This window comes from Mesocricetus auratus, unplaced genomic scaffold, assembly GCF_017639785.1.
Source record: "Mesocricetus auratus isolate SY011 unplaced genomic scaffold, BCM_Maur_2.0 Super-Scaffold_4256, whole genome shotgun sequence".
Classification (NCBI taxonomy): Eukaryota; Metazoa; Chordata; class Mammalia; order Rodentia; family Cricetidae; genus Mesocricetus; species Mesocricetus auratus.
In genome coordinates, this window is record NW_024429182.1 from 55899325 (window position 1) to 55922392 (window position 23068).

At 50.9% G+C, this 23068-nt stretch overlaps 1 protein-coding gene across 1 annotated transcript in view; it reads right to left on the minus strand.

Annotated features, from left to right (window-relative positions):
• The window catches only part of Shank2 (SH3 and multiple ankyrin repeat domains 2), a 433677-nt gene that overhangs the window by 245722 nt on the left and 164887 nt on the right, over positions 1–23068 (minus strand). Inside the window, 1 exon segment of the mRNA XM_021227358.2 lies at positions 1436–1754. Within this exon segment, the coding sequence (XP_021083017.2) occupies positions 1436–1754 (319 nt within the window).

Consider the following 23068-nt stretch of genomic DNA (forward strand, 5'->3'; position numbering starts at 1 on the left):
TTTGCTGGGGGAATAGATGGTGATGCCAGTGTAACCTCACGACATGAAACCCCAGTGATTGGTGGGGCTTGGGAAAGGCAGCATGTCTCAGATGAACACAGCTGGTGAGGGACCTAGGATACCACTCTCTCCCCAGTGATCTCACCAGCACCAGGCCTCTCTCCCTGACAAAGCAAAAGTCGCTCAGGACAGATGAGACAGTAGTGGAATGTCACTGTGATGAGTACAGCCTGATAAGTTTGTGATGTTGAGCACTCTTCCACATCTTGGTAGCTGGGAGAGGCCTGGGAGTTATTGGACTGCCCCATCCACCTCCCAGGGCTCCCACAGGTTAAATGCAAGTCTCAGGAACATCTCAGGATTGTGACTCAGCTGTACCTCTGGGTGCCACTAGAGGGCTCCATCTCTGGAGAGGTGAGCACAGAGACTCACCTGTGCTATGTAGGCCCAGGGCAGAGGCTGTGGACAAGTACACTGCTTCCCACTCTTTCTGGGCCAGCCTGCACTAGGCAGGACAGGATAGAAGAAAATCTAAAGGGAAGAGACTGAGGAAAGAGAAGACAGGATACTAGGAAAAGAATAGAATCCTCTGGGGAAGACAGAGCCGTGGCAGGTGCCTGTCTGCATCCTGCCATCCTCCACTGTCTGTCACAAGGGTCACAGGAAGCCAGTAAGACCCATTCCTGTTTCCCTGAATCTCTCTGATGGCCACCAAACATGTCCTCAAGGCCCGCATAATGAACTGATACCTGAGAGTCTCTTCTCTTGGCTAAGAAACTCATGAAGACAGAGGTGTGCTTGGGAGCTGGACACTGGGACACAGGTCCCTTCCTGGCTGTGTAGGTTACAAGCCCCTTCTCTAGGGAAGGTCCAGGCTGTGACATCCTGAGTGTCTATCAGCCTGCCCATTTCTAGCCTACTACTTGGGGCTACTTCAGAGGTGGATGGAGGGGTTCCGAGACCCTGCCATGCTGGGCAGATACAATTCCTACTTGTAGCATAAGTGAAGGCTGCTGGGACATGGCTGCTCTCTTGTGCTGATGTGGCTTTGTACCTTGGTTATTTCCTCCAGGCTGAGATTTCCCATTGCTGTGAGCATGTGGTCACTGGAGTGGACACAGTGTGCATGACAGAAGAGACTGTGCTACAGGTCGCATGACGTACAGCCTACACTCTCCACCCTGACTCCCCAAGGACATTTCACTTTTAGAACCAAGAAGTCAAGGCGCTGGAAAGGACATAAGGCCCCTGTGCAGTTCAGCTTCCCTCACTTATGCTGGAGAATAGCCATTAAGGGTACGAGGCTAAGCAGGGAGGCCCCAGGCTCAGAGAGCAGAATTCAGCATCGGTGTTTTCTGTGGTAGCCTGGGTTGAGAAACATGGATGGCTAACCGTCTTCCATGGGAGCCATTCCCACTACCCAGCTTCTCCTTACCCCACATGCCAATGTGGCTGTGGCCTCTTGCCATCCTCGCCAGTGCCACCGAGCCTGTTGAGTGAGGGGGAGCGGCTGCGGGGCCCAGGGGCGTAGCTTCCAAGGTTCTTCGTGGCTCCATCAGGTTTGTTAGGTGTCTGCTGCAGCAGCTGGGGTGAGAGGCTTCGGTGAGAGGTGGCTGCAGCGCAGACAGCCCATTCAGGTGCACCAGCATGGAGGTTGTTGTCGCTATTGGAACGCAGAAGAACTCTGGGGGCAGCCAATGTATTGGGGGGCCGCCGCCTGCGGTTGGAATAAGCTGGGGCCTCTCGGAAGGGCACTGGGTTGGGGAGAGAAAGAAAGAGGCGGATGAGTAATGCCAGGGAACAGGGGCACAGGGAGGCCAGGTCTACATGCATCCAAGCTCCCATGCAAGCCGGTGATGGGCCTGAAGGCTTGGTGCAAGACCTGTTGCTGGGCTCCCCAAAGCCTGACTCACCCCTGACATGAATGCAGAGAAACATTGAGGCACATGGAAGCTCAAGCCAGGACCTCAATGGAAGAGACTCAGGGTCTGACCTTCCATCGGGTCAGCCCATGCCTTCAGCAGGTAGACACAGCCATAACACATGTAAGGATAGGCTTCCCCATGTCACTAAGCATTAGGACACCGCATGGCTCAGGAGCATCCCCTAAAACCCAAATGTGACCTCTGTAATGGGCACAGCTGTGTGTCCAAAGTTCATATGCTAGGGTACAACTGAGAATCAAAAGGTTCTTCACAGGGTGGCTACATTAAAATGGGTCACTAGGATGTGACAGCAATAATGAATCCAGAGATTAGGACCCAGATACCCAGAGGATGACATGAGGATACAGAGAAGACATCATCTGTAAACCACAGACAGACTTCAGGAAACCAGTCCTGTATCACTTTAATCTTGGGCATTCAGCAACCAGGATGGAGAACAAGGGGGTATTTTATCTCTATGAACCACTCAGACGTACAGCTTGGTCATGACTCTCCCAGCAAGGGAAGCCAGACAGACACTTCTCCCTCACCCCACCCCACCCCCGTGCCCCTTGCAGTCTCAGGTATAGGAGCCCACAACAACTCAGAATCTTTTTCTCCCCCAGCTAGTGGGGCCTAGCATCATGTGGCCCCACTTCACTGAATGTCTCGTAGAAATGTCTAGACAAAGCTGGATCCTCACACTCCAGGACTCAGATAAGGCAAACCTAGACACCTTAAGGGATGGTTCACACTGCAGTCACCCTGAACATTCAGTTGCTTGACCAGTAACATAAATGGTTCTCCACATTACAGAGCTTCTCAGGAGCAGCTCTCCAGGCTGAAGAGACAGTAGATGCCCTCACCTTGATGGCCAGAGACACTGTGCATCTCTTAGCCTCTTGATGCCCAAGGGAAGCCTTGCTACAGGATTTCTGCCCCTACATCCTTAAAGCCTGTGCTGCCCAAGGCTAGGACTCCATTCTGCAGGCAGGGCCCTGTGAAGCCATAGAGAACTGGGGATTCCAGGGGAACTGACCTGGGTAAGGACCCTGACATCAAAGGAGAAGCAAACGCCACAGTTTAGGACAGACAGCCTATGGCATCAGCTGCACAAGGTCAGAAGTTAGGGGTGGAAACCGCATAGAGAGCTAAGATTCCTGCTCCATCACAGAGTCCACAGCCTTCTACTCATCTGGACATCAGAATGAGGATGAGTACATAAGTGGTACTAGAAATAGGTAACTTGGGCACAGATCATGGCAACAGAATGGCTTTCGCAGACCTTATGGAGTGCAGAGCTCACCGGGAGAGGGCTCTGGAATAACTCATAGTGATAGAGGTGGCCTACGCATAGCTCAAGAGGTGGCCCTAGAAAAATTCACAAGCCTAGAGATGGTCCTGGCAAAACTCACACGGACAGAGGTAGCATCAGCACTGCTCATGAGGACAGTGTTGCCTTAGCAGGTGTTCTAGGGACAGATAGCCCCAGCATAGTTCACGGGGACAGAAGTGGCTTTGACAGGACTCTTTCAGGTCAGCTGTGACTCAGGACACTCCTCTTCCTAGGAATAAGAGCTAGATGGCAATCAGGAAGCCATACAGCAAGAGAAGAAGCTGTTGGGCTTGGGGTCATTTGCTATACAGAGAGAATCCTAATTGCTCCAGTGGACAGAGGCATGTCTCATGCACCTTGCTTTCTCTGCAAGCTTTTGATGGGGGAAGATTCTCACCAAGTGTCTTGGCTATGTGCTATCTCACTCCCAGTTTCTCCAGCATGTGAGTCACAGGGACTGGTCAGTGTCTTCTTTGGAGCCAAGATCCTGTGATCTTAAAGAGCTAGGCCCAGAACCCCAGTAGCCTACCTCCAAAAGAACCATAGCCAGGTCAGGCTACCACATGTGTTTGGCTGGGCACAAAGGAAACCTTGCTGATGGCGTTACCCTGAGTAAGACCTGGAGAAGTCTAAGAGTATTCACCTTGGAGTCTATAATCATTACCAACAGGGGAGCCTGAGATGATCTTAGGACTTACAGAGGTGGGGGATTTAAAAGGCTTTAAGGACAGGTGACCCCACAATCTCAGCAGGCCACATTTGTCGCTAACTGAGATCAGGAGCTGGTGGACATTTCTGGTGTGAAAACTAAAAGGCTGGTAGAACTAGAGAGGATAAAATGGTCCCTGCACCTTGGGGCTTCCAGGAGTACCCCCCGGGCGAGGCACATGGAGGGTACCACACGACTCCAAGCCCCGGACATGTGGGTATCCTGTGATTGTGCATCTGTACAGACACCTATCCCTAACAGTATAGTTGATTACATCTCTGTGTAACCAGTAAAGTATACTATCCTTAATAGCAAAGTAAGTAGATATGGGGGGGTCGATGTCCTGCCCATTGGGAAGATAAACTGTATAGGAAAGAAAAGTCCACAGAAACAGAATAGAGATAGCATTACTTAACACTCTAACCCATGGCTGTGATATATGCTATCCATGGGTTATAAAAATCGAAGTCCCACATGGTGAATTTTGGTAAGCCTCAATAGAAAAAGAAGCGAGTCTTTTATATATCCATTCTGAAGGAAGGAGGGGGCAGGATGTCCTCATACAGGCAAGGCCATGTAGGCAGGGTCACAGAATAAAACAGCTGGGACATTTATACACATGCCACCCCAAAGACCAGGCAAGTGAGTCAAATGGGCCCACACAGGTGACATTAGGGCTGATGTTTTAATGAAAACCGCCTTGCTTAATGACCAAGCCTCACATCAAATTAGTTTCTAGGCTGCTGAAATATCTCTGGTGTTTAGCTCATAGTGAGCTTGGGTGGAAAGTGAGCTTTCTAATTTTCTTAAAGTCACCTCTTTGGAAACATGGTTTCAACAGAAAAAGAGCTTGCCGTCTGACAAAACTCTCTGACTGGGACCATAGACGCAAAATATGTTTTTTTTTCATAAATAGTGTTAAAAATAGCTTCTTTCCTGTCTGAAAATGATTAATATGCCACCCAACGGTTTCCTTCTTTCAGGCAATCTGCAAGCTCTTCGGTGGGTGGATATTTTCTTAGCCCTCTTACATGCATTTATTTATACAGTTTTTTTCTTCCCCACAATAAAATTCATACAAGGTATGATAAAGAGGAATTCTTCATGCGCCCATGGCTTCACAATCCAGAATGGCAACTGGCACTGGAAGAGGGTGCCACGGGTGCACCCAGCCATGTGCCCTGACCCTCCTTGGCAGGTGCTCACAGCCTCCAGGTGACCGGAGGATGAAAGCCAAAACTTCTTTTATTTTCCCTAGGACCTAGTTTCCCAATGTGCCCTCTAGCACAGGCTCTCCGGATGAGATGTTCTGGAATGCAGTTTTACCAGAGGCTGGTGGCTTAGGTACACACTAAAATACAAAGGCACCTTCATCAGTGTTAATCTTCCAGACCCGGCTAAAGACAAACCATATTACAAAGCTGGGGCAGTTATTCCTTGAGCGATGAACCGTAACCAGCAATCTGAGGAGGCACCCGAGTCCCCTTTCCCCACAGAAGCAGCCCACAGCTGCTCACTAGGCACCCCACGCTTCCTACAGCTTTCTCCTTACCTTCCTTCTTGGTGAAGGCATTTAACAAAGACTTCATTTTCCCTGTGACTTTGGCAGCGGTCCGCTCATTATATAACCCTCTCGGCGGGCAGGAAGGCTAGGCGCGCAGCCCGGCCCCTCGGAGCTGGCGCGGCTGGGACCCGGCGAGCAGTGGCGGGCGTCTGGGCGCTCTGCAGCCCCGAGCATCGCTGGGCATGCCAGACCCAGCGTGCTGGTAACAAAGCCCACCCCATATTCTGTCTGTCAGCTGGGAAGCAACTGTGCGCAGACTGAGGCTGCTCTCAGAGCCGGCTACCTCTGGCGGCGATCCTCATGTGAGCAATGCCACTCTGCTGGGCGAGCAAGCAGGGCATCGGGGAAACAGCACCACGCAGGGTTAACATGCAGCAGGCGACTGCGCGCGAGCTGGCGGCCAGGAGACACAGGGAGGCATTTGTGAGCCGGAGCCCCAGTTATCCAAGGAAACCCGGCTGCTGCCGGGCGCTCCGCGCGCCTGTAGCTAAATATAAAGTACTGTGCTTTTTCTTTTCTTTCTTTCTTTTCTCTTTCCTTATTTTTTTTTTACATCTTTAAAGAAGAAGCCAAGTCTATTTGTCAGCTAGCAGATGTGGTAAGAAAGTCAAGGGGGGAAATATCCATATTTCAGACAAGCCACTCAAAGATCCCTGACACTCGGGTAGGCATGCCAGGATTCAGGAATCCTGACAGTGACCTATTTCTCTTTGAAAGAATCAGACACAAGTGGCATTACTTCTCTGGCCCTCCCCATTCTGATAATGACCCTGGGAAAGCAGGGCTCCGCCTCCTGCTGCTTACATTTGCTTTTTGGGTGGAGGGAATGGGAAATTAACTGGCAAGGTAGTCAGTGGTAAAACACCCCAATTCGGGGGCAGTTGGCAAAAGTGCACCCTTCAGAGCTGTTTCCCCACATGTCTCTGGCATTCACACCCCAACAGAAGTCTAGGAGAAGCAAGGGAAGAGCTCCCCAATTGCTGCCTTGAGAAAGTTCTATCTGTATAGCAAACATGCGTGCACAGAGGTGGGGGGTAGGGGGTGGAGGGCATGGGGGGTGGTCTCACTGTTGTGCCTTGCAGTGGGTAGGACAGGGAATGGTGTCCACACCAGGGTGAAGGTGCTTTCAGAGCAGGAGGAAATACTGGGGTCAGGCTCCCAGCGGGGTGCATCTGCCACTGGGGCAGTAATTAAGTGTGAGCTTCTGTGGTTGCTAAGAGAACAGCTTCCCAAACCCGGGAGTTGGGGGGGGAGTAAAAGGAAGAGACAGGAAAAAGCAACTGGAACACTGAATTCAATTCCATATGGCTGACACAGTTTATGTCAACAAAAATGGCGGTGTAAGGAAGAGGAGGTTGGCATGCCCAAAGCAGTGGCACCTTCCTTCCTAAGCATGCTCAGGATGGCCCAGGCTGTGCCAGGCGCTGTCTGGGTTCTGGGAAGGGAGAGATTGCGCCTGATTCACTATGTGTGTCTGTGTGTGAGCTTCGTGTCGGCTGAGCATTTAAACATCACCTCCATTGGGCCCACACGGTTAGTCAGCCATGTCAAAACCGCCAGGGTGACATCCTCCTCTGTAGTGTCACAGACGGGTGTCATCAAAACGGCTCCTCAGACATGTGCTGGCTTAAAGAAGGAGCTGCTGCATAATGCTCACTGTCGCATCATGCGTGTGGCTTCCGTGTCCACGTGGACCTTCTGGGCAAGGTTGAACAGCTTCCAAGAGGACCTCTGCCTATAATATCACCCATGAGGGCACAGCTTTCAGGGATGTACTAAAGATAGGGTAGGAAAGCTTCAACATGGAGGTTTCTAGATCATGGAACACTGGCTGGAGGTCAGACTGGGGTGACTGCAGTGTCCATGAACACAGGAAGCCCTGCTCCAGAGGCTGGGGACCCTGCCAGTCTACCCCCAAGCACATGGGCTCAGGAGACTCGGCAGAGCTCTGGGAACTCTCTGGGACACCAGCGATGCTCAGCGCTTGCTCCATCTGTTAGGGATCGATTTCTTCCAGAAAGCGCAAAGCTGCACCCAAGCCAAGTTTCCCCGCCACCCACTGCTCTGGCAACTCCTTGGCCACTGTGTGGTGCAGAGACTGTGTGCCCACAACTGTGTTGTGAAGCTAGAGGCCAGGCTTTGTTGCTAGTCACGCCTCCCCTAAAGACCCTACATATGACACTGACCTTTGGTGGAGGTCATATGAGAAGACCTCTTCCCAAGAAGGTTGTGTGACACCCTATACCTTTTCTGAATGAAGAAGACGACAAACATGACAGAACCTTCTTTTCCACACTGAGTCTCTTGCCTCAGATATGTCAAAAGATGAGGGAACAAATAGGTCCCTGTCCCATCTTCCCTAGAGCAGAACCCCAAACTCCCAAACTCCAGCAAGGCAGCAGTGTCACATGGCCCAGATACAAAGTCCCCAGTGCCATCATCACCAGCAGCTGCATATGAGGTAGCTGCTCCTTTGGGTGCATTTGCTTCCAAGTAGAAACTGCTGTGGAAATGTGCAGGGCCCTGGGCTGACCAAGGAGAAGAGCTGGGAATTTTCCCAGACAGAACCATGTCTCTACCCGGCTCTCTTAGTGCCAACCAGCCCCAGCCCTGAATTCAATGTCCCACCAGGCTGTGGAGAGTGAGCTGTGCTGGCCAGGAGGGCAACGAGTGCAGGGCGCGGGTGGCATGTGCAGGCAGGGGAAATAGCCAGGCTATGATGATGTGACAGAGGACTCCCCCACACTGGAATCCCATACCGAAGGATGCTGTCTTCAGACACCTTTAGACAGCTCTTTCTTTATGCTGCATTTTGGTCATATTCTCCCTGGTAACCCCTCCATCTTCTCTCGGACATCCAACTTCAGGTCCTTCTTTTCCTTGTTAAAACTAAGTCCAATTAGTGTTGCCTGTGCATGCAGGTGTCTGAGGTAATCCACTGGAGCACGGCTGCCTATCAATGGCTGCACCCGCAAAGAAAAATGGTTCTCCCTCACCCAGAAGCCACACACTGCTAATAGCCCTTCATGCATGAGGGGCGGGTGGCTCATGAACTCCTTCCCACCCATACTGGAAGTTTGTCTAGCTTGGCCTTGCACATGTCTTATACAGGCAACCACAGCTGCTGTGGGTTCATGGGAGCAATGGGATACCATGTCCAAAAGACAGCATTTCACAAGACTCCACATATCCTCTAGTTATGCATTCTTTCTGCTCTTCCTTCCATGATGTTCCCTGAGCCTTGGTGCAGGCGAGGGCAGGAAGAAGGGTTGTGACAGAGGGCCCATGCAGGGCTGGGAGTAGCCTAGATTAGAGCCGGGTGACCATGTGTTTCGGTGGGACTGTGAGCAGATGGGCTGGGGGCCATGTGAGCACCTGTGTGATCCAGACAGACAAGAGTCATGTGTACTCAGCCTGGGGTTGACTCTGCTGTGGAAAGCTGGGGGTGTCTCATAGGACACCCTGAGAATTTCTGCTCAGGGAGTGGGCCACTTCTGACACAATCCTTCTTTTGTGCTGTCCTTAAAAAGCCCCAGCAACAAAAGGTCTCTACCTTCATGTGGTGATTCATGGCATCCCTACCCTAAAGAGATATTACCCCACCCCCACTAATGAATCTCTCCTCTTGGTTTCAGACAACAAACACAGGGTGTTCATTTTATCCCTCATCTTATGCTGCTACTGCAGCCTGTGGCCTTCCAGCATCCCTGGCTGGCAGGACATCAGGCTTGTGTGAACAAGGGACCCATGTAAGCAACTGTGGTCTGGCATATACTGCTCTTTGCCTACAAATTTGCCAACAGACAGCAAACCCCTCCCCTCCTCTCCTAGTATAGACCTGCAAATTCCACCCCTAGGGTCTTTCACCCTCCTGCCCATGGGGACCCAGGTCCCCAGTGCTGACATAGGCTTCGATAGAAAGTTGGGTGGTATTAACCGAGGCTGGTAGCAAGCCTGCAGACCCCTGGGAACCACTGGTACCATCTTTAAGGACATCAGAAACTACAGAACAGGAATTTAAAAATATAATTAAGGGAGAGATGGAATCCAAAAGCTGTTTCTCTTCAAGACTGCTATAGACCCTTTGCACACAGTAAGTTTTCTCATGCTGGGGTCTGAGATTTCTGGAGTATTCTGGGAGTATCTGCATGCTGGAGTCCCTGAGAGCAGCCACAAAACTCTCTAGAGACTTGTAGAGGTCGTGCAAAGTGCCTGGGTCCTGATGTGCAGTTAAAAGTCAAGGGCACCAAGTATCCACTTTCTTTTTTTTCTCTTTTGCTTTAGTGGCAGGGTCTCACTTGGTAGATCAACCTGGCTTGGAACTCCCCACCCTCCTGCCTCAGCCTCCTTAGTGTGCACCCCCACATCTCCAATCTTTCCCTCCACCAACCTGATTTTATTCTGGCTGCCAGGACAGGGGCAGTACATGATGTGCAGATGGTAGAGAATGGGAGCCTAGAAATGCAACCATGAAGCTGTCTACCTGAGCTCCAGTCCTGCAGGAAGGTGAGTGCCATTAATGTCTGGGACCACTCAATATCCATGCATACTTAAAAAAATCAGACCATGTGCCTGGAATCAATTTTCTGGGAAAGAGTGACCCCTGAATGAGCCCCCAAACCACTGGTTTCTCTGCACTCCACAACCTGCATGGCCAACAGCCTGTGTCCCTACACCCACCCTGGCCATGGGACTTCCTCTCAGAAACTCAGTAAGCCCTTCATTTCCATGTCTTTTGACAGCTGCCTGACAACAGGCTGAAAATAATTTTACTTCTTGTACAAAAAAGGCTCTCCGTGCATCAGAACATTTTGAGGCTCTCAAGTCCTGGCAGGGAGGATATGGCAGGTGCCACCGCACGTGGTGAGACTCGGAAGTGCTTACTGCTGGTGACAAGCGTGTCTCCCCTTGTTGTGGCTTCAGTAGGAAGTGTGGGAGCCAGGCAGTGTGGGCAGAGGCACTGTCCTCTGCAGCCGTGGCTGGCTGGTTAGGTACGTCCTCAGCCCTCAGTTTACCCACTGGCAGAACTGGAGTAACTTGGCAATTCCCAGTATTTGACTGTGGGGTTACCCGAGTCCATGTTTGCAGGGCAAAACAAAGTGTTCCTGCATACAGCAGCACTCTGGAAAAGACCCACCCAGTGGGTAGTGAGTCTCTGTGACTCCAGAAAAGCCACCTCCCTCTTTGTACTTCTGTTTCTGAAAAAAAAGTCCCTAAAGTTGCCTCATGAGAGGTAGCAAGGGTTCAAGTATACTTCTATTTACAGCAGTACTGTCAGCAGCTGAGTGATATGGGTCATTAGAACATGGGTAATGGAATCTGAGGACATGACTCAGTTGAAACAGTGTTTGCTTATCATGCACAAAGCCCCGGGTTCAATCCCTAGCACAGCACAAACCCAGCATGGTTGACAGAATTTACACCAGCAATCCCAGCACTCAAGAGATGAATGCAGGTGGATCAGGATTCCAAAATTATCTGCAACTATACAGCAAGTTTGAGGCCAGCCTGGGCTACATGACATCCTGCTTCAAAACAACAACAACAAGATCCCAACCAAACCACACTATAAGTCAGCAGGTAGAAGGTGGTGGACAATCTCCTCCCCCACACTGAAAGACACACACCCTCACTTGCATGTCCTAATGCTTCTGTCGTCTTTGGAGGTGGTACCCATCTCCCAGATACTTCCCTGGCTAACCCTGTCATTGGAGACACTGTCCCTCAGTATTTCTAGTGCACCAGTAAGCCCACTGGGCTTTTCATGGTGCTAGAAGATGCTTGCATTTCTTCTCCCCTTGCAAACTGGGAGTTGGGAATTCCCAACATACTGGAAACTCAATGAATGAGTGAGGAGTCCAGCTTCCACCCACTGAGTTCCAGGAACAGTAAGCTGATCTGTCTCCAGTCCTATTTAAGTGACGCAAATAACAGCCAGCCCATTGCTCTGTCCCACCTCCACCTAGGGCTTGCTGCCTGGGGACCTGGGAAGGCCTGTGCAAGAGAGCTGTGAGGATGTCCCTGTCCTTGTCACTTGAACAGAAGCACCAAACCTCAGTTACCAGAGTCCTCACAATGTCTACGGAGTTCCCTGAGGCCTTACAGTGCTTGCTGGGAGAAAGCCAGGGCTTGTCCTTAGCTTCTAATGGCACCTGGACTCACCCAGCTGATTTGCAGAGTGAAGGGCATTCTCATATGGTGGAGCACATTGTGATGTGGTAGCAGATGCAGAACCAGATTCCACATGGAGTCTGGTTGGTGTCACTGCTTCTGACTCTCTGTCATATCTGTGGACCGCAGGGTAGATGATCTGCCAAGCAGCCCAAAGCTCACTAAGCTGGCAGCAAGGTCTGTACCCTTTCCAGCCCCTCCTCTTCTGCCTCCTTGGCTATAGTGTCCTCTTGCTGACAATCAAGGCTATTGCTGAGGAAGCCCAGGAGTTTGGATCCTCAAGGTCCCTGACTCCTAGAGGGAAAATTGTTCCAGGGACCCTGAGCACATCTCTCACACCTGGAACAGGACTTCCTGGGTTCAACTGTCACCCAGAGAACTGCATTAGCTGCAGAAAGTCTTTGAGTCCCAGAACTGCACCAGCCATTATGCTTTTGGGGACTATGAAGGGGTGGGTTACCTGCTGAGCACAGAGCTCCCACATTGCAACCAGGAGCTGTCACATAGTCACAGATGAAGTGGGACATGGCTGTTCATCACAGAGGTGACTATGACGATGTGCTGGCGACAGACCTCAGCGTGTGCCAGGGACAGGTTTCCCCAGAAAGCTGAGTGGCCATCTATGTAAATGACAGGAGGCAGTTTAACTAGGTACTCTCCCAGGACAGGATGGGATGGGGCTCCCCAGGAGCCTCTGCCAGCACTAGGCTACGTTCTGAGGATGCACTGAGGGTGGGTACTGAGGGCATGCTGGGTATATGCATGAGGCTCCATGATTCCCTTCAACTCGGGCCAGAGACCTCAAGGCACAAAGCCTCCCCACCCCACGTGGTGTCACCACAGGAGAAGAAAATGCCGTTAGCCAGACTTCCCAGTCTGTGCCATGTCACACCCTGGTGCCCTGAGGCCATCTTTATTTTCCCACCTAAGCCTCCCAAGGTGCTATTCCACTGGTTCTTATTCCAGGGAAAGAGGGAAAGATAGAGAGAGACAGGGTTGCAGAGGCAGGGGAGTACCTGAGCAGCTTTCAACACTGGCACAGAGGCTGCTCTGTCCCCTGGTCTGACAGAGACTCATAGGGGAGCTGAGAGGAATAGGAGAAGCTGCAGAGGGTCTCAGTGATCCACCGAACCCCAGCTTCACCAAATGTCAGAAAGGAAATGTACAAGGCATAGGACTCCGGGCCAGCGGGGTCTGACTGGAGCAGGGAGGCAGAGGCAGATGCAACTGGGCAAGTGGGGGCCAGACCCTAATCTTCCAGCCCAACCCCACCAAACTCAAACCAGCAGACCTCGCTTCCTCTTCTCGTAGCTCCAGATAACTGCAATTTAAATATTAGTAGGCAAAGTATCTCCATCTCACAGTCATGGTGAATGAGTCATACCCATATAAATAAGGCCAGATATTAAAAGGCGTCTCAGCAGTAACATGGGGTTAGCTTTGTACAAAGATGTGGGTGTCTGCGGCGTCTGTACCATTCCTGGCAGGAGTCACTGAGGGGCTCTACTTTTGGAAGATGCATGGCAGCCAGGGTGAGTGGTGTCTTCAAGGAGCTGAGTTCGGAACTAGCCTTGGCCTGGCTGGGTTGAACAGGTGCTGAAGGACCGACCGGGTGGGAACTAGGGAAGAGCCTCTTGCATGCAACCTGGCACTGTCATGGGTTATGTGTCCAGGGCCACAGCTAGCACAGGGACTCTGGGTCTGAGGTGGGCTGACCAGAGAGAGGCAAGAGAGACTGGCATACATTTTGAAAGGATCCTAGGTGTCCAACGGTGCTCCACCATCCAGGCCCACCTTACCCCGTCTGCTAAGGAGCTCTGCACTCGGGCCCCTAAGGCACGTAAACTCACTTCCTGACCCCATTCTGGATTCAAACATCACCTCCTCTTTCCCCCTGGACCCAGGCAGCACTCTTTATCAGGCCAAGTCTTTTCCCATATAGTCCTGCCTCCAAGCCCTGGAAGCTTATCACAGACAGAGAACATGGGTCAGGTTTCTGGCATCCACCTGGAGCAGAAGATTGCACCTGTTTGGCTCCCCCAGGAGAGCACTAGAGTCCTGCCTTCCTGCAGGAACCCCTCCCCCAAGATGGAAGGACGCCCAAAAGTTCCCTGTAGACTTCAGAGAGATAAAGATAGCTGTCTGCAGGGAGTAAGCCAATTACCAGCAGCACTGATTAGCAGAGTACAGTCCCTAACCTGGGATCCAAGTCCCTGCAGTCGCCCTGCTTCCGCAGCCTCCAACCCTTGATGGTCCTTCTGTCCAGCATCTAGGAATTCATAATATTTGAGCCAGGGACTAGCAGACAGGCATCATGGGTCAATGTATGGCCCAAAGTGGGATGTCAAGATACAGTTTCCTCATCTGAAGAGAAGGAAGCACCCCAGTCCTGCCTCCTAAAGGTCCCTGAGTGTCCTAAGAGACAGAAAGCCTGGGAAGAGCTTTAAGACACAGAGACTGGACTCACTCTCAGCCTTTCTGGAGATGGGAAACGGGCACTGAGCCCACCTAAACTATGTAACTCAGCATCTTCCCATCACAAGCATGTGGCATGGGCTGCCTGCCACCAGCCTCCTTGGCAGGAAGCCTTATGAGGTAACCCAGGGACTCCAGAGACTTGGGCAGGTATTCCTCTGTGTGTCCAACATATAATCAGGTCCTAAATCCTTCCCAGAGCTGCATGGTAGAGAGCTGACCCTTGCACGGTTTGCCTGCTTCTCCATATGGGGCATACAGGCCCAGCTCTTAGCTACTAGGGAGAATCGAGGCTTCCCAGCCACCATTGTTATGACCGGACTCTCAGGGGCCTATAGAGCTACCCTGCCCTACACAGCCACTGTTTCTTCCTCATAGCTCCTCACCACATCCTGGAGAACAAAGCTGGACTGTAGGAGCCAGGGCCACACTGAGGGACCACTGTGGCTGCATGACACCAAGCAAAAGCCATCATCACAGCAGCTGAGACCATCAAGTATAACGAGAGCCACCAGGCCTCCACACTGAAGGCTAACATCCCCAGTTGGTGTGCTAAAGCCTGATGTTTCACGTGATGGTATCTGTAGATAGGGATGTTGGAGAAGGTTAGGGCTAGATGAGCCCACAAGGAGGGGGTTCATGATTCATGGTCTTCTGAGACAAGACACAAGATCTCTCCCCCTCCACTTATGGACTTTGTGGTTCCCCAGCCTCTTGAATAGCCAAGTGAATAAACCTCATTTTTTTCTTTGTAAAGTTAACTTGCCTCAAGCATCTTGTTAGTAACACAGATGAGCTACTACAGAAACCATCTTACATTCCATTCTAGCCATTCATTATTTTTTTCTTCACTGAACATATCAGAAATTGAAGTCATAATATTTAAGAATTCATACTGCCTTTCTTCCCCAGCAAAGGGTCTGTCTTATTCACCATTGTACCAGATTCAGCTCCCTTCAAGGATGACTTCAAGTGCTAACCCAATAAACAAGTAGATAAAATGAAGGCTTTCCCCCACCTCACCCTGGGCTTCATAAGTAACTGAGCCTTTTATGATGACAGTTAACTGTTTCTAGAATTCACACCAGGAGTACTCTTCCCTGTACGTGGGTGGAGGAGGGCATTGCACAGTCTTCCTTGTTCTGGGTGAACCTTGCAGACTGGACAATGGCTGCATGTGTCTGACAGAAGCAACAAAAAGGCTCACCTGACCTCATGGGTTTAAGGTACAGTCCATCATGGAGGGTACAGCATAGCAGCAGGAGTGTGAGGCAGTGCTCACACACTACCCATCATCAGGAAGCTGAGGGAGATGAACACCGGTGCTCAGCTTGCTTTCTCCTTTTCATTCAGTCCAGGACCCCAGCCACATTCTAGGGTGGGTCTTCCTCCTCAGTCAAACCTCTCTGAAAAAAATGCCCCCAGATGCACATGGAGGTGTCTCCTAGATGATTCTATCCACACTGATAGTCAAGATTAATGCTCACACATGGCAAAATGCTCTCCTTTGTGTATCTGATGACTTACAATTCCACCTTGGACACTATCAGATGCTATACAAACTGTATTTGTTCTTGCTGCATGAACTATGTTCTGTTATCTTCCTCCAAAGAATGTTGAGTTTTTCTAGCCATAAATAAAATTACTGGCAGAATGTCCTGTTCCATGAAGGCTGTTACAGGGTTCTTCTGGAGGGGTCTCTACTGCTTTGGTCTTGGGAGGAATCCTGACTCTCATCTCCCTTCTGGGGTTCCTAGAGGCAGCTCAAGGCAGGACTCACCTCTCCACTGTTGCCTCTGCAATGGAAACCCCTGACATATCCTTGCACTCTTCAAGTTAAGCTGTTGGTTTCTATTGAACCTTTCAGTTCTTGCCTGTATACATGGTGGTTCAGGAGTCTGTCAGAGATTGGAGGGAAATCTGGGTGCAGTTCTTGGGGTGTTCCTTTTTCTAGGAACTACCCCTTCTATTTCTAGCCACCTAAACAAATCTTACCTCAATGTCCAAACTTGGAATCCTCAAGCCAGGGAGACCCCACTATCTGTCAGGGTTTCTCCTGAAGGCTTCCCTTCCCTTGGGTACCCAGTACCTGTATGTCTATCTACTTCAGGATACTCAGGAGTAGAAAGTGGACTGTATACTGTTCTTAGGGGGAAGGCTATCTGATATGAGTGACTTGGCCTCCAACCACAGAGGCAGGGAGGAACAGGAGACACTGGGAGGACTGATCAGCACCTTGAGCAGTCAGAGACTGAAGGCAGGGAGAGCGCATGCCCGCCTGGTCATAGATCCATAAAGGGTGGTGCTGTGGGATGAACTTCATTGCTGAAACTCTGACCCCAGGCTCCCTGCAGTGGCTTCCCACAGTAAAGCTGGACTCACTTTCCACCACCGTGGAGTGTTAAGCTAAGAAATGTCCCAACCATTGCACAAAGAGGCTCATTATGACTCACCTAGAAGCCCACACACACTACACAGTAGGAAGCCAGGCAAATTGACAGACACCTGTGTGTGCTCCTGATACACCCACTGTTGTGGGGAAGTCCTGATTCAAACAGGGATGAAAAGCTCTCTAGAAGGGCTCCAGAGATGGTCTGGAGGCTCAAGGTCAAGGCAGTCACTGTAGGGGTCTTACAGAACACCTATCCAGGTTTGTCTTGTGTCAAGGATTAGCTGTGTCCCTGAACCAAAGTCCTTATTCCCTCTGGGCCTCTGTATCTTCATGGGTAAACGAGACTCAAGCAGCATGTTGCAGAAAGTCCCTTCTGGCTTTAGGAGTCACGAAAAACTGGGCACAGTGGTGGGTTTGCAGAGCTGTGCCAGGAGCTTGCATTCACTCCTAGGTGGGGTATGGGTTAACATCTCCAGCCAACTAATGGGACCCTAGCATTGAAGAGGAGCTGAGTCTTCTATACAGCTAGGGGAAGAAGCCAAGATATACCTAAAGCTGAAAGAGACACTGCTGGGAGGGCTGGGAGAGAGGCAGCCAGCAAGATCCAACTGTCAGGTGAGGGGTGTCCTCCATGTGATGCTACCGAAGTTCTCCCTTCAGCCACACACACTCCTCACCAACCCTCCAAGGAGAGTCCAGGAGGAAAGCCCGCAACCAAACAAAAGCATCTCACAGGCACTTGTTTAAAGGAAGATTCGTGCCACCCAGGGACAGTCCAAAAACAACATTAGGACGGTGATCCCAATGGGGACATCTTCAGAGGTTGTCCTGGACTCACTGGCACGTTGGGACTGGGTCTGGACCAGGTCAGTCTCATGGGGTCTGAGTGGGATGGCCCAGGCATGGGGTCCTGCTCACTTGCCCAGGAATAGGATGAAGTGGGAAGAGTACCTTTGCATGGAAAGTGACAGAGGTAGAATCTGTGTCACCTTGTCTCCCTCTGACAGCAGTTGAAGATTGGGCAGGCAGAGAAGCCTTTCCGTCTCCCTGGCTGCATTTTGCCCTGCACTGAGGGTTTCTGAGAATGGTTTGGCTAGGGTAGCCTCTGCCACTTCTTCTGATAACATTTTAGAATCCTGAGGTGTCCATTCCATGGGCCTCAGCCTACCCCAGCAGGTGTTGGACGTGAAGAACTGGGTCTAAAGTTGTAGATTACGGTCTATGCAGGGGCCAGAGGCTCAGGCTCTCAGGTACCGAGGCACATGGGACATTCCAGTGGTGATTCGCAGTTGGAGTTGAAGGTAACATTTCACGGGCACTAGAGAGGCCCACAGAGGAGGCTGTACAGGCTTCTTGAGGCCTATGGACAGTATTTAAAAGGGGTGATGTCATACACAGATGTGAACACCGCCCTCCCCCAAATTCATACTTTTCAAGCTCTGGCTTCTACATTTGAAATGAGACCCTTTGCAGGTGTGACTGGGGTGGAATGGGTCACAAGTCTGAGCCCTTGTCACATATGATCAGGGTCCTTATATGAAGAGGAGGTCAGGACAGGAACACATAAAGGACAGCTACATAAAGACATGGGAAGAAAACACCATAAGCAAAGGAGAGAGGCTTCAGGAGGAGCCAATCCTGCAAGCCTCGATCTTAGATTTCCTGCTTCTGAGAAACAGGACGATGGACATGTACAGTTGAAGTCCCTGGCTCAGTGCTTTTTTCCTGACAGCCCAGGCTGGGCGGGGAGTGCTCACACAGTTCTATAGCATGTGTGGTTCATTGCCTCTGAGATGAGACTCTGGTCCTGGACCCGGTGCTGAAGCCAAAGGCTGGACTTCCTCTTCATGAGCTACTCTCTTCATGCCCACCTCGGGTATATGGCCTCATCCTATTCCACCTCATCTAGAAGACATAGCCCAGTGCTTCTGCACCGACAGCATAGGTCCCCATGGGGTGGAAGCTCCCAAGGGTGTAAGCCTGCACACCTCTTCTATCTATAGCCAGCCCTTCTTCCAGTCTCAGTGTTCTGGCTGATAGGATGTCCACTACATCAGTCCCACTCCTTTATACTCCTTATACCAACACCCCAAGGAGTGCTCCATTTTTCTATCTGGGTCAGCAGCACAATCCAGGAAGCACATTCTCCTTGCTCGCTGCTACCTGATGTGGCCACACATTTGTCCCAAAGAGATGGGGGAGGGGCGCGAAGTTTCCTGCCCCTGAACTTGGTCCTGCTGGTATTACCAAGGGGGTGGATAAAATAGGATGAGAGCGTCTGCACCTGACATGGCCCCATGTGCAGCACGGGACAACTCCGGCACCTGCGGAAGGACAGACCCTGAAGCCTGCCTTTCCTTCCCTCACAGCCAAGAGCTTTTGGCCCCATGCCACAGCTCTGCACTGTCCCAGGTGACATTATATAATGTCCCTAGAGGCCTCTTGCTGTCCTTTTCAGGCCAGGTTCCTCAGAGCTGGGTGAGATGCATTTGGACTCTTTGTTTGATCAGTAGCATGCTGGGACATCTTCATGCCTGTGGCACTCGCTGGCTTCTCTGAGTTTGTCCTTTTCTCGGAAGGAAGCTGCAGGCCAAAGGGCCAGAATGTGCTTATGGCTAGGGCAAATCACTCTCCTGTAAGAACTAATTAGCCACTAGTAGTAAATTAGCCCTTAAAAAATAAGATATTCCAGGGAGGTGCTTTTTACCTATCAAACCACTAAAACAATGGACCCCAAGGCACTGATATTTCTACAGGAGTCTCATGCTGGTGAAGAGAAAGGCTGAGGCCTGGTACCAGCCAGAGGGGAGCTTGTCTCCCAGAGAGATCTCACAGAGTTCTGAGAACTCGTCAGACCACCTTGCAGGAGAGACTGGAGCTGACAGTGATGGGTCAGTGACGGGCAGGACCACACCTTGACCAGGACTGCGTAGCTACGCACACCTGCTGCCCTCTGTTTAATCCTGGACCTCATGTCCGGACCCTGAGGACAGCCTTGGAGCCTCTGGACCTCTTTGTCCCTCTTCCTGATGTGGCTGCAATAAATGACTCTCCTCTCTGCTTTTCTCTTAGTTTTCTCTTTAATGGGCTACTGAGGATGAGCCACCAAGCCTGAGCTGTTAAAACTGTTCGAGAGAGCCCAGGCTCTAACACTAACAGCTCCAGTAACAATGCCAATGCCAATAACAATGCCAATGTCATCCTTCCAGCAGAAGACAGAAGCAATATCCCTGATGATATCAGAGTGGGGTTCCTCTTTCCTGCTTCTGGAACTTCCCTAGGTGGGGCAGCAAGCCACCAGTTTAGAAGGTGCTGTCTACTGGCAGGATGCTGGCTCCAGTCCCCTTGGGTGACCTCAGGAAAACTGGGATGGTTTTTGGTGAGTGATGCCGTCTCGGTAACCACGGGCAAGGGTGGGATCCAGTAAGATCCTATCATTCATACGGTCTATTTCCAGAGTTCCAAACGAGGATGTCAGGTAGCAGAGTGGGATCCCCATATAGAATAGAATCTATGTTCTGAGTAACAGAGAGGGGCACCATGAAATTGAGAATCGCAGGCAGGCCCTTAGTGAATGAATAAACATCTCCCATAATTACAGAGCTGGGAAACAGGAGGAGCAGAACAAAGGCGGAGAGACGAGCATCCCAGCTGCTTGCTGCAGGGCTGAAAATAGATACCCACTGGAGAAGACTGGACGCCACAGGGCGGAGTTGTCGTCTGTGAGCTTCCTGCAGTCAGACAGCATCAAGCGCAGAGGGCAGGAGGGCCACTGAGGAGGAGACACCTCATCTCAAAAGACATTGGGATAATCCACACACATCCTGGAAAAGCCTGTGGCAAAGGGTTGCCTCGGGATGCCAGATGTAGAATGACTGAGACAGAGACCAGTCTTTGCCTTCGGGAGGCAGAGCAGGACAGATAGCTAGAGTCTGCAATGCAGCTTCAGGTCAACAGAGCCACCATGTACAAAGGTGGCAAAGAAGATGGTGGGGGACTTTAAAGGAGGCAGAAAGTAAAGATCCCGTCCTTCCCGGGTACTCCGCGGGGAAGGGGTTCTGAAACCACAACATCTCAGGTTATTTATTAATCTATAGATTAATAGTGAAAATATTGCTCTGAATCAGCTGATTACAGACCACCCTTGTCTTGGAATCCACATATGCAACAGTCCAGTATTGGCCTGTCTAATGGCTACATCAACTCAAGGGAGGGCATGATATCAGGAGGCAACCTTAGCTTAAAGAGATTAAGCAGCCTGGCCTAGACCCACAGCTTCACATTCTGCTCTTGGGAACCCCATTATGATGCAGTCCTTTCTACCATCTGTAAGACTATGGAATGGGATCCACCCTTGGAGGGTGTTTGTTACACACCCAGAACAAGGGACTCCTAAGGACCAGGACAGCTCTGCCCAAATGAAACTAAACATGGACCCCCCCAACTCTGCTTAGTGGGGTAGACACACCCCTCTCCAGGACTTAGTGGCTTTACTTGGGATCCCATAACCTCATCAGCCTTCATCTGGACCCTTTTCTGCCCTGAACCCCCTCTGCTTGGTACAGGCCTATAAAGTCCTCAGGGAAATGGAAGCACAGGGCTTATACTCAGGGCCCCATCTGGGCAACTGTGCCAAGGCTGATTGTCCCTCTATCCAAATATAAGAACAACCATGTTCACATCTGTCGGTGTACTTTGATGAGACTCTAAAGATGGGTCCCCCAAATGTGGCCAAATGGGTCCCCCAAATGTGGCCTTACTGAGCAGGGTGGTAAAGGTTTGGCAGCAGCAGGACCTCTGCTGTGTTTTTAAGAAAGAAGAAAATGCCAGGAAGCACAGCCGTCAATCCTCGAATCTGCTGTCAGTGTTAAAAATAGGGGGGGGGGGCTGTGCCAGGCTGCCAGGCTGCCTGTGAGGAGCCCCACTCACACCAGCATTTTTAATTAATTTTAAATTGCTCTGGAAAGGGGACAGCACTGAGGACCTGCCAGAGTGTTCCCTCATGCTCAACAGCAGCCTCTACCAGACGCTGCCTCTGTGCCCCGAAGTCCCCAACCCCCAGCTGCAGCTTCCGATTAATTCGGTTCACAACTCCAACTCACAAACAGGGTGATCAACACTGCACTCACCATGGGTTTCAGAGCTCTACATGGGTTCTTTGAAATCTGGCTTCCAGGATGGGCCCAGGGACTGCTTAGGACAGGCTCAGGGACTGTCATTGGTAGAGAGGCCTAGGTTGGAGGGAAGTGACCCCAGGGTGGCACAGTTTGGAGCTCCAAGCAGCTAGGCCAGGTATGGCTTTCTTGTCATGCTAGGAGATAGGGCTGAGCAGGCAGGGTGGGTCTATGCCCATCCCTAGTAGCTAAGAGAGTTTGAGGTCCACTGGTCTCCAGTTTGGAGTAAAGGAGACAGAAGAAGGAGGCTCTCTTGGGACAGCACATCCATGTGCAGTCTTGGTGACAGTAATAATCCTTCCCACTTCCTAAAAAAGCCAGGCAGAAACTTGGACTGTCATGTGAAATCTCTCAACTTTTAAATACTAGTAAATCATTTCATTCCTTTTTAAAAAATCCAAATGTACCTTACAGTTTAGAATCTGCCCACAGCCACAGGGAATTGGAGCTGGGTATTTGAAAGATAGACATCTTTAAGGCTTGTTTTCTCTCTGATGTACCCAGAGAGGACAAATAGGTGTCCTTGTCTATTGGGACACTCCTGCCAAGCCCAGCATTCCCAAGGCATCTATGGGTGACCTTGGTATAGCTTTTCAAAGTTAATTCCATGGGACCCTGGTCACCATCAAAGCAGAATGTGTACTTCGGGTTCCATGAGTCATAGGAAGCTAGGTGGCTGTTTATTATGGGACTTATGGGGACCTGATATATTTTCAGACACACCACGATGCACTAGAAGCATCGGCCCCCAGACCTGTGTCTCTCAGAGTAGCTGGAAAACTCACTAGAATCTAGAAGGTCAATAACAAGTAGGACTGGACCTAGCTTAAGGGGCTCAGAGGCACGTGCACCCCAGTCATGAACAATGCCTTGAATGGCGATGGCACAAATTTGAACTCAGAACAAGAGCCTGGGATGTAAGTTGACCCCAAGTCACTGACTTGCACAGGACTCTGGGAGAGCAGTTCAGTGAGCCACAGGGACAGGGGCTCAGGTCTCTGCCCAGCAGACATACACAGGATTCTTAGGAGAAGCTGAGCATGGCCCAGGAAGGAGTTGGTGGCCTCTCAAGTATTTGTCAGACCTGGAGCTTACAGTGTGCTGTTGTCAAGGACTAACATTCCAAGGGGAGGTGAGAGTGAAGACAGATGAAGGTTCAACCCCATAGTCCATACACCCTCCACTCATGTGCAGCATCCCATCTTAGGGTGCTCAAGAGGGCTAGACATGGACACAGAAGAAATCTGTCCCCCCTAGGCCTGGGGCAGGTGGAGACATGCCAGGAGAGAAGGATCTGCAGGTTAGTCTATCCTGGATTCAGG